Source organism: Protopterus annectens, chromosome 1.part1, assembly GCF_019279795.1.
Source record: "Protopterus annectens isolate FY-2018-M chromosome 1.part1, PAN1.0, whole genome shotgun sequence".
Classification (NCBI taxonomy): domain Eukaryota; kingdom Metazoa; phylum Chordata; order Ceratodontiformes; family Protopteridae; genus Protopterus; species Protopterus annectens.
This window is the reverse complement of record NC_056726.1, coordinates 1,822,575,037-1,822,590,352: the sequence shown is the minus strand read 5'-3', so window position 1 is coordinate 1,822,590,352 and position 15,316 is coordinate 1,822,575,037. Positions and strand designations below refer to the sequence as shown.

Sequence of the window (15,316 nt, the reverse complement as noted above, 5' to 3'; positions counted from 1 at the left end):
AATGACCTCTCTTGATCTAGATGTGAAACCCTTCATGATAAGGTGGGCAATATAGAAGGTCTTCCTAACCACTTTGGCAATGTGAGTGTCAAATGAGAGGTTACTGTCAACCTGAGTCCCTAGGTCCCTGATTACCTCTTCCGTACTTAATGGATTACCGCCTATGTGGTAATTTGTCGGTACCTTGTTTTTCCCAAAGGGTATGACTATACATTTTTGGCGTTTAGCTTAAGGCCATGGCTCTGGCACCAATTATCCATTTCTATGAGGCCTCTCTGAAGGATGTTTGTGTCCGCTGGAGTATCAATTATGGCGCCAGTTTGCAGTCATCTGCGAACTTTGTCAGCCACAATCCTCCTATGTTTGCCTGTACCTCGGAAAAATAAATGCCGAACAAGAGGGGTCCCAGGACTGAGCCCTGTGGGACACCACTTGTGACTGGCTTAGAGTCTGACATAGCTCCAGCAACTCTGACCCTGTGGGTTCTGTCCTTGAGCCAGTTTGCAACCCATCTTGTGACATATGGGTTTACATTTAAGCTGGTGAGTTTGTCTATGATGCCCGAGTGGGGTATTGTGTCAAAGGCTTTTGCAAGGTCAAGGTAGGCTGTGTGAACTGCCTTACCCTCATCAATGGCCTTAGTGACTGTTTCAAAAAGTCGACCAAGTTCAGAAGGCAGGATCTGCCCTTGACAAAGCCAAATTGGGTAGGATCCAATGTCTGTAGGTCCCCAATGTCTTTGTTTATGAGTTCCATAATGATCCTCTCCATAGCTTTGCAGACCAGGCTCGTCAGGCTTATGGGGCGGTAATTTCCAGGGTCCGTAGAAGCACCGCCTTTGTGAAGTGGGACCACTGTTGCCGTACGCCACTCTTTGGGTACGTATCCTGTGGTAAGGCTAAGATTAAACAGCAGCCTTATGTGTGGGTTTAGTTCCTCTTGGCGTTCATGTAGCACACAGCCCGGGACACCATCCGGTCCCATTGATGCTGTGTTTTTAGCTTTAGCGAGGGCGGCTCTCACCTGGGCATCTGAGATGTTAGAGAGGCTACACTCTGCTGGGATAGTTATTTCTCCTTTTGGGGGGGGAGGAGAAATTTGCACTGAACCTGTCTGCCAGAATGTTGGCAATGTCAGTGGGTTCAGTGTATTTTGTGTCATTTTGGACTAACTCTGAGCATATCTGGGAGTTTCCACTCAGGTTTCTAACATAGCTAAAGAAGGCCTTGTGATTGTCTTTTGTGTCATTTGCGATTTTTCTCTCAAAGTTGGCCTTGGATGATTTTATGAGTGATCGTAGTTTTTTGTTAGTACTGATCAGAGATGCCTTTCCTTTTAGGGATTTTGCTCCGTCATGTAGTAGCTTCCTCCTTCTGTTGTAAAGTTTGTTTATGGCTGGGGTCCACCAGACCGTCGCCTGCCTTTGGGGGAATGGGTCTTGGTTTTATTTGGGATTGCATGATCCATGCATTCTTGAAGGTGCCCATAGAAGGCATTTGCAAGGGATTCAGCAGTGTGGGTTGTGGTTTCCACTGGCCCAGGGGCCTTGAAAGATACCACTTCAGTCTTAAGAAGTGTGAAGTTTGCTTTTGAGAAGTTCTTCACTGTGGTCTTTTGTGCAGGGGTGGGGGCGGGATGTGGATTTCCAGTGAGATTAATTTATGGTCTGATCTTACCAAAGAGGGATGTACTTCCGGTGTGGAGCATTTTGTCCCCATGTTTGTGATGATCAGGTCTAGTATATTGTCTCCTCTTGTGGGAATGGTGACTAGTTGTTCCATTGCATTTGAGTTTATGAATTCTAAGAACCTTTGGGCTAGAGTGTTGGGGCTTGAGTAATGTTCCCAGTCTATGTTTGGGTAGTTGAAGTCTCCCAAAATGATGGTATTTGGAGAGACATTCATACTCTCCAGTGTCTTCAGGAAGGCTGTGTGGGGTTCCTGAGTTTGAGAGGGTGGTCTGTAGCATGCTACAAACTGTAAGGCAGTTTTACCTATGGTTAGTTGCACCTGGATAGTCTCCGATGCTTCGTGCGTTGCCACTAACCTGGAGGTGTGGGTATCTTTGATGAAAATGGATACTCCCCCCTCCTTTTGTGGTTCTGTCCAAGTTTTGGGGCCGGAAAGCATGATATGAGGTAAAACCTGATAGTGCTGGGGTGCTCTCAGGAGCCTTGAACCAGGTTTCAATCACTGCACAGACATCAATGTTCTCCATACTGAGAAGGGCTTCGAGGGCGTGCATCTTGAGGTTTAGACTTCTGGCATTGAGCAGCATTACCCTTAGTTTTTTTCCACTTGTGTTTTCTAGGGAGGTAGGTTTCTCATTTGAGCCTTGCCTAAAAAAGGCACTATGGGGGTGGCAAGAGCCTTGGCCAATATCCGGAAGCCCAGGGGTGACAGGTGCAAACCATCCCTTGCGAAGCAGCGTGGCTTGTCAAGCATGTCATCCCAAGCAGACAGACACTGGATCCCCTTAGAATGACACCAGTAATTAAGCCAATTGTTAAACCTGATCATTTTGTCTTTGTACTGTGGCATCATTCTTGGTGAGGGTAAGATGCTGCTCAGGGTCAGGGTCATACCGGCCTGGGCTACATAATCAGAGAGCTCCTCTATGTCTCTTTTCATGTAGTCCAGGGAGGCGTCTCAGGTCGTTTACACCTGCATGTACAATGACTGAGTCATATTTGTACTTGCTGTGGAGTGACCTGAGTGCTTGTGTTATGTGGCAGATTCTAGCTCCCGACAGGCAGCTTACTGTGACCCTCTCCTTGTTCAGTCTGGTGAGCGGGACGTCAGTGTGCCTGACTATGGAGTCACTTATTACAAGTGTGTCTGGCATGTTGTTTGGCCTTAAGGGCTGTGACTGTTTAGCACACTGACTTTGTGAACTATGTGTTGCATTTGCTATGTCTTGAGGTGGTGGTTGCTTGGGTGTCTGCTTTGGAGGCCTCTGTTGTTTTGGTAGATTTTTAATCAGCGCCTCCGAGTATGTTTTTGTGTGTTTGTGTTTGGTTTGCAGTTGTGATAGTTCTATGTGAGACTGGGTTTGTGGTGTGCGTGGTTACCTTCTCCTCCTGACTGGTCTTGCCAGTACTGAATTTAGAGAGCTCAGCCTCCAGTTTGGCTATATAGTTGCATCTCTCGCATATATTTGTATTTGTTGGGAGGAGGAGAGGGCTGTCTGTGTACATGAGGTAATTGTAACATTGCCTCAAGATTCCCAGATTCACCAGGTGAACAGGAGAGGACGCTAGCAACTGACCCTTCGACATGCTAGAAATAGTGAAAAAGATTGCTGTGTAACTGAGTCAGAAAGGACCTATAGGGAAATGGGTACTCAACAGAATTTAGGTGAATGAAGTACTTTTCGTTTGTTTAAGAGTGCTTTACCTGTATACAAAATGCTTTAGGAGCAAGTGCTGAGCTTTTCAGATAGAGTATAGGCTGTTTAGATTGCAAGTAGAACATTTCTAAGGGAAAAATTGAAGAGCAGACTTGGCGGAGCCAGAAAAAGTTTAACCAAGTTTAACTTTGTTTAACTGGCGCTGCGCTATGCGCATGACCGCGCAAAGCTGTGCAAAGGCAGATTTTAAGCAGTGAACTGCAAAAGAGCTAGGAATGGTCCCAAACAACCAATTACTAACAGCTTCTTGTGCTGAGGTCACTTCCCCCAAGGATAGGTAGGCTGCTCAAGGCTCCCCACTCCCACTGGTGAGCAAAGAAACTTCCTTTTATTCAAGTAAGGTAATGGACAACACAGGAACTACACCACAGCCCAGAATACAGCAATGCCTGTATACTGGTCTAAACTAGTCGAAAAAGGCGGGAAAACAAGGATTATTTTTTTGTTTTTTTGTTTTTTTTGCAGAAATACACAGAAAATGCAGAGACAGTGATAAATTAGTTACACAGGCTAGCACACTTTAGTGGGCAGCCTCCACAGTTCAATTAAACAAACAAACAAGCAAACTTTCGACTAAATTCGACTAAATGTAACTTTAAGTGCAATTTTTAAAATAAATGCAGTAATCAGTAAAAAAAACAGTTCAGGCTAGTTTAAAGTAAGCAGCAGAAGCTATTTTCAGTGAAAAAAAAGCAAAGATACTTAAATCCAGAATGTAGTCGCTTTTTCGAGTTCCTTGCTGCTAGGACCACTCTGTAAACCCACGTGGAGCTTGTCTGAGCAGTATAGCCAGAAAAAAAATGCCCAGCGGCGGATTTTAAGCAGTGAACTACAAAAGAGCTAGGAATGGTCCCAAACAACCAATTACTAACAGCTTCTTGTGCTGAGGTCACTTCCCCCAAGGATAGGTAGGCTGTTCTACCTTGTCTTTTGCTAGGGCTACGGCAGAAATTTGATGGCCTGTTAGGCCAGATAAGAGGGAGCCCTACTGTACTGGGTTTTGCATTTATCACACCATAGGCCGTGCATGTGTGCATATGTAGCACAGGTGCTCACGTATGCACATGTATACTTTATTCCTATGAGCTCCATTTTTTTACTATTGAAGTGTTCTGAACCTGACATTCTTTGATTTATGGTTTCTATTAAAAATAGAAGTTTAAAAGAATGTGCTTTCTTCAAGCTTGTCAGACATGGAATAAATGTTTTCTTACAGAACACACAGAATAATCATCACAAACTTTTGCCTTGGGAAGCATCTAGTAAGTGAGGATGATTTGTTAAAAGATCAACGAGGGAGTCCTGCTTACATCAGCCCTGATGTACTCAGTGGTAAGTGCATTTGCATATTTTGTTAGTGCTGTGAACATTTGTTGTATAGCAGTGTTACTGCCACACTGGGTTTAAATAAAGGTTTTTTCTTTGCAGTGTTTTTTATATTGTTGTGCTCCTGAATGTTGACATTTTGATGATGCTGTTAAAAAAAGTTTCATCTGATAGTGTTCATTACTTTATTGCATGTACTTTATAATCTTATAATGTTCTGCTTCTTTGCAACTTATTTCATTTGTATATTTGTAGCAGAAGGTAGTATGTCAGATTAAACACACTTCTGTTTTATTGCTTGGGTAGAGACATTCTTCAAATGTAATTTCCCTGTGGACTAATCTGAAAGAAAGCAGCAGTGTGTTTGTCTATGGGGGGGGGGGGGCTTGTAGCCTTTTAATTTAATTAATCTTACTGTGTTGCTTGGACAGCGGTTATAAATTCAGTGGTGATTGTGACTAATTACATTAACATTTGAGTTATCTGTTGTAGTGTGTAAGTGTTTCTTGTGGCACAGTTTTTAAAGTTTTCTGTTGTACTGTTTAATTTATAGCATTACCCACTCACAAAGTTTTAGTGCCTTACAGTTACTGCTTGTTTGCAAGACTGCATTTTATTTTTTTTAGCATTGCGCTGTTTTACAGTAGATGTTAGTTTGCTTCCCAGTTTCAGTTGTGTTGATTTGTATGTGCCATAAATACCCAGAGAAAATCTTCTGATGCATGCAGAGATTCATAATAGGTTCATAGGTAAGTACTAGGCAACCTGCCCAAGGGCATTTATGAGCCTAGCCAGAATGTGTTGGCTTTTGCCACCCCCTTGTATTATTTCCCTGTGCCTCTGTCCAGCAGAGCCATTATTTCCCCGTGCCACTGTCCAACAGAGCCACTGCAGTGATCCCCGGGGTAAATTTTCTGTTTCCCATCCATTTGTCAAGGTTTCTCTTGAAGAGTGTTAGTGAGGGGCTTTGCCTGATGTATATTGGAATCCTGTTCCAAAGCATGGGAAGTCTCTGGGATAGGAATCTATCCCTCCAGCATGTCCTATTTATCATTGTGGTGAGGTTTATATCTCTAGAGCGTGTGGCTCTCCGGGATTTGTTTTTTTTTAGGTGGAGCATGTCCATCAATTCTGGGTTGGACATGGCCTTGTATGTCAGGCAGAGATCACCTCTGAGTAAGCGGTATGCAACCGAGTACAGCTGGAGTTTCTTGAGTCGGGCTGCATAGGGCATCTGTTTGAGGCCAGTAATCCTCTTTGTGAGGTACTTTTGTGGTCTTTCCAGCTGTTGCAGGTGTCTTGTAAGGTACATCCCAAATGGGGCGTTGTATTCTATGATGGATCTATTGAGTGATGAGTAGAGAGGCACAATAACCTCTCTTGTTCTAGATGCGAACCCTTTTGTGATTAGGTGGGCCACATAGAAGGATTTTCTAACCACCTTGGCAATATGATTATCAAAGGAGAGATTACTATCTACTTGGGTCTCCAGATCCCTTATTACATTTTCTGTATTTAGGGGACTGCCACCTATGTGGTAGTTTGCGGGTACTTTGTTTTTTCCAAAGGGGATGACTATGCACTTTTTGGCATTTAGCTTGAGGCCATGACACCAGGTATCCGTCTCAGTGAGACCCATCTGGAGGGTGCCTGTATCAGCTGGAGAATCAATTATGGCCCCTAGTTTGCAGTCTGCTAACTTGGTCAGCCATAGTCCTCCTATGCTTGCCTGTACCTCTGAGAAGTATATACCGAACAGGAGGAATCCTAGGACTGAGCCCTGGGGGATGCCACTTGTAACCGTTTTAGAGTCTGACATAGAGCCTGCAAGTCTCACTATGTGGGTTCTATCCATGAGCCAGTTGGCAACCCATCTCGTGATGTAGGGGTTTATGTTCAAGCTGGTGAGCTTGTCTATAATACTAGAATGGGGAATGGTGTCGAAAGCCTTTGCGAGGTCTAGGTAGTATGCATTGGTAACCGTCTCAAAGATGTCCACCAGGTTTAGGAGGCATGATCTGCCCTTAACAAAGCCAAACTGGATAGGGTCCAAGGTTTGGAGGTTCCCAATGTCTCTGTTAATGAGTTCCATGATGATGTGTTCCATAGCCTTGCAGACCAGGCTAGTCAGGCTTATAGGGTGATAGTTCCCGGGGTCCGTTGTGGCTCCACCTTTCTGGAGCAGGATAACTGTTACTGTGCTCCACTCTGTGGGTACGTAGCCTGTAGAGAGGCTGAATTTGAACAGTGTGTTTAGGTGAGGGGTCAGTTCATTTTGGAGCTCTTGTAAGACACAGCCTGGGACACCGTCCGGTCCCATTGAAGCTATGTTTTTGGCTTTGGATATGGCTGTTTTAACCTGTGTGTCTGTGATTGACGGGGCCCTACATTCTTCTGGTATGGTTATGGGCCCTTTAGAGGGTGAGAGGGGGTGAAGTTTGCACTAAACCTGTCTGCCAGAATGTTGGCAATATCAGTCAGTTCAATGTATTTTGTGCCATTCTGCACTAACTCAGAGCAGATCTGAGAGTTTCCACTTAGGTTCTTGACATAGCTAAAGAATGCTTTGTGGTTATCTTTGGCGTCATTGGCAATTTTTCTTTCGAAACTAGCCTTGGATGATTTAATGAGGGATCGTAGTTTCTTGCTGATACTGATCAGGGATGTCTTTCCTTCTTGGGATTTTACTCTTTTCTGTACTAGTTTCCTCCTCCTGTTGTATAACTTGTTTATGGCAGGGGTCCACCAGACTGGTTTCCTTTTCTTGGAGGAGTGAGTCTTGGTTTTACTTGGGATAGCATGATCCATGCATTCCTGCGGATGCTCAGAGTGCCTTTGTAAAGGTTTCAGCAGCTTGGACAGCATTGTCCTTTAGCATGGGGCCTGTGAACCTTTCATTTTACCATTACCTGCCTTCTGTGACAGATGATGTAAATCAAGGATTTTATGCTGCATGTCAATATGATGATCTCAGTAGTCATGTACACTTGTGGAGTTGTATTGAAATTCAATCTACTATATCTGCAAACTTTTTTTTTTCATTAATTGTGTTGCAAGGGGTGGTAGACCCATTAACCTCCTCCTTTTTTTAGAACTGGCAGGAGTTGAGGGTGCTAGCTGTCCTCTAAAAATAATGTTCATTTCATTTGCAAGTACAGTTGATTTGGATATGCTTTCAAAAAGACACATCTGCTATATTATTTTTCCTTTTATTTTTTCCCACACTGAATTGATGGGTTGAGTTTGTCAAAGCTTTAGATAGTCCCACAACTGGCATGACTGCTCATAGAAGAATTTATATGGGGAGTAGTTGCAGTAAAATAACTCCAGAACAGCATCTAGACCCTGCTCAAACACCAGGATCGTACCCCAGGCATTGGGAGCTGAAAGGCAACAGCAACACTAACAAGTGCACCATTGTTTTGCTCCATTTCATTACAAAACATCCTTGCTAACTTGATGCAGTTTTTTTTTTGTTCAGGCTCACCATGACATCAGACCACCATGACTGTCCCTTGACTCTTCATTTTTCTTTCCTTCTGATGGTAGGGTCATTCTGCTGAGAAGCTTCAGATTTACTTTTATGCTGCCTTGCATTCTAAGCTGGATTTTGGAGAGGAGTGTATTGCTCACAGTGTTGCCATGATTTGTCTAAGAAAATAATCTGGATCCAGTTTGGATAGGCTGACTGCATGTAGGGCCCAACTTTTTAGGTTTTTATGCTTTGGACTATATTTTGGTTTTCACCAGAAGTTGTTCTTTTGGCAGTGGAGCCAACGTCATCACCCAAGATAAGAGAACAGGTCACTGATCCTATAGGCCTGTATCCCTGGAAAAAGAGCCTTTTCATGTTAAAATGCTTGAAAAGTGCCTTTCCATACTAAAATTGTGTGGTATTCTTCCCAGGAGAAAGCACTTCCACGCTATTTATATTCTGTGTTATATATTTGACTAGAAGCATGATTCTGATTATGTGGAAAAAGATAGCTGATCATCTTTCGGGCATGGCCCTGATGGTCTACTCCTTTGGTAGCCAGTCTGTTTAATATTCCATTGTCTTATTCCACCGTTACATTGTGAAAGTGTCTTCTCTGTTTTGCAGCTTGTGATGAGGCAGACTTTTATGCTTTTACTTGTGGTCAGCATGCAACTCCAACTTCCTTCTAGTAAAGAAAGGACGTTGAGGACAGAGATTGCAAAATCATCCCTAGTAAAACAGTTGGCCCGCAGCATAAATCGCTGGTGGCCACAACGGACTGAAAGCAGTAGTCATTGAAGGCTGTAAGTCAACAGAGACTAGGTTGATAACTTGGAAGTTGATTGGATCAGAAACACTGGAGTTCAAGGAAATGCTCATGACTGAAGCACCTCGGTAAGAGGGAGCTTGAAGAGGAATGACAACATCTCAAAACATGAAAGAACAGCTATGTATTCAAGCCAGGTGTAGAAGTAAGGTACTTGAGGAACACTGGTGGTGGAATGCAGAAGTTCAGGAAGTTGTCAAAAGGAAGGAGAGGAGGACCATACTAGATAAGTGATCACAGGAAGCATAAAATGTCTAACCATATACACCTTTAAGTAGGCAGACTTAAGATGTTCTTCGTGTTTCACTGTTGCAGTCATCACTTGTGGGGTTATCCCTGCTGGGTAGCCCTCGGCCGGCCCAAATACCAGAGTAAAAGGTTTCCCTCCTGCGTCGATTGTCTGGAGTATGAGGCTGACATCAGGTCATCAGGGCTATGAAATGAGGCAGCTGACACCATTGCATCATTCTTTCTTGCCCTGGAGCCTGAAGCAGAAGCAGTACGCGAGTGCATCGGTTGCCTGTTGCCAGAGTGAAGGAGTAACCGTCTAAAGCTAAGTACCCCGCTGGGGAACCTTTTCTTGCTTTTAACTTATGTCAGAGAGCCCATCCCAGGAACCCAGCCACTGACTTCCTTCCACCCAGCCTGCCCCACAGTCGCAGCAGCTGCTCAGAATGGCAGAAGATCTAATCACCCCGATAAGAGGAAGCCAGCTCACCCAAGCCACCCCAGCCAAAAGTAAGAGGGACACTTCCCCTGAGGCTCTTTCTGACCAGGAGTCAGAAGGGTTGGATCTAGAAGTGTCGGACACTGAAGAGCAGACCTTTGCAGCATTTGAGGAATCTGATGCTGAGGACCCCATTGCTGCTGCCTCCCCACCAGAGGACCTCTCCTTCAGGGAAACTTTTTAAATTCACTTGGGGAACATTTTCATTCTGAGGCACAAGACTGTCCTCAGTCAAAGAAGAGACTGAGGGAGTTCCTTGACCTGCCACAGCATAAACCTCTGGCCATCCTTCACAATCTTGGATGTGGTGGGGGATGTCTTTGGAATCTGCAGTTACCATAGACTCTTCCACCTGCTCCCAGGAAGCCACACAGATATTATAGGGTACAAGACGCCCACAAGTATCTTTTTAAAAACCCTACAGCTGACTGAAAGGTCATTACTCAGGGTCCCAAGGGGGCTAGGGCTAGCTTCTCTAAAACCCCATTCCAACTGATAGAAAGCAGAGCCTTAGACAGACTAGGAAAGAAAGTCTACACTTTGGCTACCTTCGCCATTAGAACCCTGAATTGTCAATTTCATATGCATAAATACCAGCAAAATGTGCTGGAGTTATTAAAACAAAAAATGTCCACCCTACCAGACAGCATTACAACCAGGGAACTAGCAGATCTTATATAGTCCAGCTCCCAGGTAGCCAAGCATTCCATGCATTGTGGGTTTGATGCCTTGGAAGCTTCCAGCAAGGCTGCAGCATCTGGCTCAGTGATCCATAGGCGGCATACCTGGTTAAAGTAACAACCTTTTCCTGACCAGGTAAAGTCCAAACTATTAGACGCCCCTCTGGACAAGGACCAGCTGTTTGGACCCAAGACTGAGGAGGTTAAGAAAATGGAAGACAAGGCCAAATCTATACAGACTGTGAAGGATTTTCTGCAGGTGCAGCCTCCTAGGTTCAGTCAGAATTTTCCCACAAAGCATTTGGTCCTTCCCTACCCAAGCAAAACCCATTCCAGAAGAAGGGGTGCAGGGACGGGCCTTCCAGGCACCAGTCCCAAACCCATCAGTGATCCAGACAATGGACCACTGCAACACCTAGGCAAGGGAGTTCTAAGCCCACTCCCTTCTCCTAAGCCCACTCCCTTCTCCAAGGTCTCGCAATGACTCTCTCCCCTCCCATCTGTCGCCCCCCCCCCCCCCCCCAGAGAGACTAGGAGGAAGACTTTCCCTCTTCCTACAGAATTGGCAGGCCATCACCCTCAGATCTATGGGTCCTAAAAATTACCAGTGGGTACAGATTCTCTTTCAAAGAAAACCCCAGATATTCAGACTTCACAGATGTACCAGAAAATCAGAGCAGAAGCAATCTGTCTGATCCAAAAGTTGTATGCCCAAGGCGCCATGGAACGTGTACCAAAGGAGCAGGCTGGAAAAGGGTTTTATTCCAGACTGTTTATGGTACCTAGAAAGGCAGGCACCTGGCACCCTATTCTCAACCTGTCCACTCTGAATCTGTCCCTCTTGATTCCAGAATTCGGAATAATGACCCTTCAAAAACATTTGCCAATGCTGATGCCTCATGCTTGGCTAGTGACCCTAGATCTGAAGGATGCCTACCTCCATATCCCCATAAGGAAGTCCTGCAGGAGTTTCCTGCACTTCAGAGCATGGTCACTACACTTTCGGTTCTCTGCTCTGCCCTTTGGTTTATGTACTGCTCCCAGAGTCTTTACCAAGTGCTTGACTCCTGTCATTGCCTACTGCAGACAGAAGGGCGTACAGATTTACCCCTACCTGAATGACTGCCTCATCCAGGCAAACATCAAGGAAAGACTCCTGCAGGATCTCACCTTTGTTCGAACTCTCCTAACCTCCCTGGGATTCACTATCACCCGGCAGAAGTCCCAGTTTCACCCTACAAGAAAGTTAACCTTCCTGGGAGCTCTGCTGGACACAGCAGCACAAACAGCCTCCCTCCCTCCAGAGAAGCAGACCTTCCTCCACTCTTACTTTTCCCAGCTGGCCCACAGGACCCACCTCACAGCAAGGAAATTCCAGAAAGCAGTGGTATACATGACCTCCTGCTGATTCCCCTAGCCAAGATTGCACATGTGGAAACTACAGTGGTACCAACACTCTGTGTAGTACCAGCTGCCCCTGATTCCCAGCTTAAAGAAGGAACTCTTACGGTGGACAGCCATGTATCCTGAACAAGGGTCTACCCTTTATCACTCTCCCACAGGGCCAAACCATCACCACAGATGCTTCAGAACACAGCCTGGGTGGCACACCAAGGAAGTATGTGCACACAGGGCATTTCAGAACAGGAAGTTTAGGACCTACATATCAACCTAAAAGAAATGCTGGCAATTCACAGGGCAATCCAAGCTTTCAAGGATAATCTGAGACCAGGAGTGCTGTTATTCAAGACAGACAACGCAACAGTAATGTGGTATATCAACAAGCAAGGGGGCACTCACTCCTACTCCCTGTGTCGCTTAACTATGCAAATATAGCAGTCAGCCTCAAATCTGGGACTGCATTTGACTGCTCAGTATTTCCCAGGGAAACAGAGCACCCTGGCAGACCAGTTAAGCAGAAGCCTCCTGGATCCCCACGAGTGGCAACTGCACAGGTGGACCTTTCTCAACATCAGCAAAACCTGGGGGAACCCGAACATGGACCTCTTTGCAACCTCGGACAACCATCAGCTAACCAAGTTCTGCTCCAGGTAGTTCCATTCAGAAGCCTGGAGGGTGGATGCCCTCTCCTTCCACTGGGGCAACCTGTTTGTGTATGCCGTCCCCCCCCCCCCTTGCCCCTGATTCCCAGGGTACTTCTCAAGATCAGGGAGGAAGGACCAAAGGCTATACTTATTGTTCCACACTGGCCCAGACAACACTGGTACCCCTTGTTCCTCAGTCTGGCCAAAGAACCTCCCTTGAACCTGCCTCTCACAACAAACCTAACTCAAGAGAAAGTAAAGGTATTGCATCCAAACCTCCCCACACTCAAGCTGTTCACATGGCTGATTCCACAAAGGCGGATGATGCCACTATCTTCAGCAGGCAGGTTTTAAACATTATTAAGGAGGCCAGAAGGCCCAGCATCAGAAGATCCTACTCTGCCAAATGGAAAAGATTTACCATCTGGTGCCATAGCAAAGACACCAATAGCACCCAGGCCAGTCTGGCATTGATTCTGGACTTTCTGGCAGAGCTTCCAGAAAAGGGATTGTCATACTCCTCTATCAAAACATGTGCCTCTGCTATCTCTACCTATATACAGTCAGATCAGCCTATTTTTTCTTATCTGTTAAAACAGTTCCTTAGAGGGGTGGCCCACATCAGACCACCTAGAAGGCCACCTGCTCCTGCATGGGATCTAAACTTTGTCCTGGAAAAACTGACTTTGTCTTCCTTTGAGCCAGCTGCTTCAGCAGACCTGAAGTACCTTTCTTGGAAAACTGGCTTCCTGCTGGCCATCACCTCAGCCAGGAGAATTTTGGAGCTTCAGGCCCTTATGGCCACTGAGCTCTTCAGTTTCCATGCTGACAGAGTGTCTCTTAGGACCAACCCCTCCTTTATGCCTAAGGTGGTCTTGGATGTTGCCCTTAACCCGGCCATCCATCTACTTACCTTCTTTCCCAACCCCCATTATAAAGGGGAAAGAATTTTGCGTACCCTAGATGCGCACTGACAATTGAGATATTGCCTGGATAGGACCAAGTCAGTCAGAAAAACTGACCAGTTACTGGTCTCTTTCTCTCGAGGCAGATGGGAAACCCATATCCAAACAGATCATTTCTAATTAAATTTCACATTGTATCCATTTTTGCTATTCCTGTCATGGAAAGAGTCCTCCCAAATCCATCAGGTCACATTCCATGAGAACAGCCTCTACTTCCACTGCCTTCCTGAGAGGGGTTCCAACCAAGAATATTTTGGAAGCTGCTACCTGGACATCAGTCCACACTTTCACCAAACACTACCAGCTGGCTACCTTCTCCAAAACCAGGGCAGGATTTGCATCTACAGTCTTGCAGGGCATGCTGGCATCCCCTTGAATTGATGCTTGCTTTAAGCTCCTGTCATCCTTCCTCCACCCTGTTTCTCAGCTTTGGGAATTTTCAAGTGGTGATTGCAACAGTGAAACATGAAGAACATAGTACACTTGTGTACACTTATCATAAATGTAGATGTTCGAGTGTATTCACTTTTGCAGGCCTGTTTCAAACTGATGTAATGGTTGTTGGCTGCCTCATTTTATAGCCCTGATGACCTGACATCAGCATCACACTCCAGATGGCTGAAGCAGGAGGGAAGCCCTTTATTCTGGTATTCAGGTAGGCCAAGGGCTGCCCAGCAGGGATAACACCACAAGTGATGACTGCAATAGTGAATACACTCTAACATCTACATTTATGGTAAGTGTACACAACTGTACTTTCTTGCCACCCTTTTCAAGCACTTCAGTGCTCACCTCCCAAATCAAGCAGTGACGTATGGGATAAGCCTTGTGTAAATTTGCCTACCCATTTTGGGTCTGAATTGGTGGTATCACAGATGAGCTCATAGCAGTGTTGGGTATAATTCTTTACTTTTCTGACATAACTGAAGAAAGAGTTGTAGTTTTCTTTGGAGTCTGTAGCAACCTTTATACTCTGCTTTACATTTTCTGATGGTGTTTTTTAAGTTACTTGCTGGCATGTTTCAGTGTAGTGGGGAGATGGGGATTTCTTGCAACTCTCTATTACTTTCCTTTTTTATTGAACAGTTTATTAATGAGAAAATTCCACCAGAGAGGTTTATTGCTGAATTTGCAGTCATTTAAGGATTATGGGTACTGACCTTTCTATGCAGTTGTTCAGGTGCTGGTAAAAGTCTGAGATGACGGCAACAGCCACCTTCTCAGTTGGGTTCAGTTGCAAGGGACTGTTGGGAATTTTGCATAGATCTACACGCTGAAGCAGGTTTGCCTTGGAGAATTCTCTAAAGATGGTAGTCTTTGGTGGTGAGATGGTACCACTAGGCCTGATAGAGAAGATTGATTTGTGGTCAGACTTAACAGAGATGAGGAGATGCAGGTTGGGGTGGCTAGGTTTGTAAGGACCAGCTCAAAGATATTACAGCCTGTAGTCTAGTGGGTAGTTTTATAATTTGCTGCAATGCATTGGTCTAAAAAAAAATTAGGAAACTTTGAGTTTGTGCCTGTCAATGCTTGGTTATTTGAAGGCCCCTAATATGGTATTTGGCTTTATATTTAATGCCCGACTAGTGGTGGAGGTCATTTCTGTGATCTGTGGGGCTCTGTCACTAGCATTGTTAAAGATCATTTGAATCTCCACAAGTTCTAAGTTAGGTTTGAGTAATTTGATGTTAAATGGTGTTTCTAACAAAAATGGATGCTCTTCCCACAGTTTCCTATGGGTCTGAATCCAAGACAAGTGCTAAATCCTGGGAAGGAGATGTTATTGTATTGGAACTTTACAAATATGAATGTGTTAGAGTTGTAGAAGGGCCTCAATTTCTGGTATCTTTTTCTGTTTAGA

The 15,316-nt window shown here is 45.0% G+C and overlaps 1 protein-coding gene across 1 annotated transcript in view; it reads left to right on the top strand.

The window, feature by feature from the left end:
* The window catches only part of STK40 (serine/threonine kinase 40), a 1,174,020-nt gene that overhangs the window by 453,662 nt on the left and 705,042 nt on the right, over positions 1–15,316 (top strand). Inside the window, exons 5-6 of the mRNA XM_044089696.1 lie at positions 4,625–4,744; positions 11,006–11,052. Of these exons, the coding sequence (XP_043945631.1) occupies positions 4,625–4,744; positions 11,006–11,052 (167 nt within the window). The remainder of the gene's footprint in view (positions 1–4,624; positions 4,745–11,005; positions 11,053–15,316) is intronic.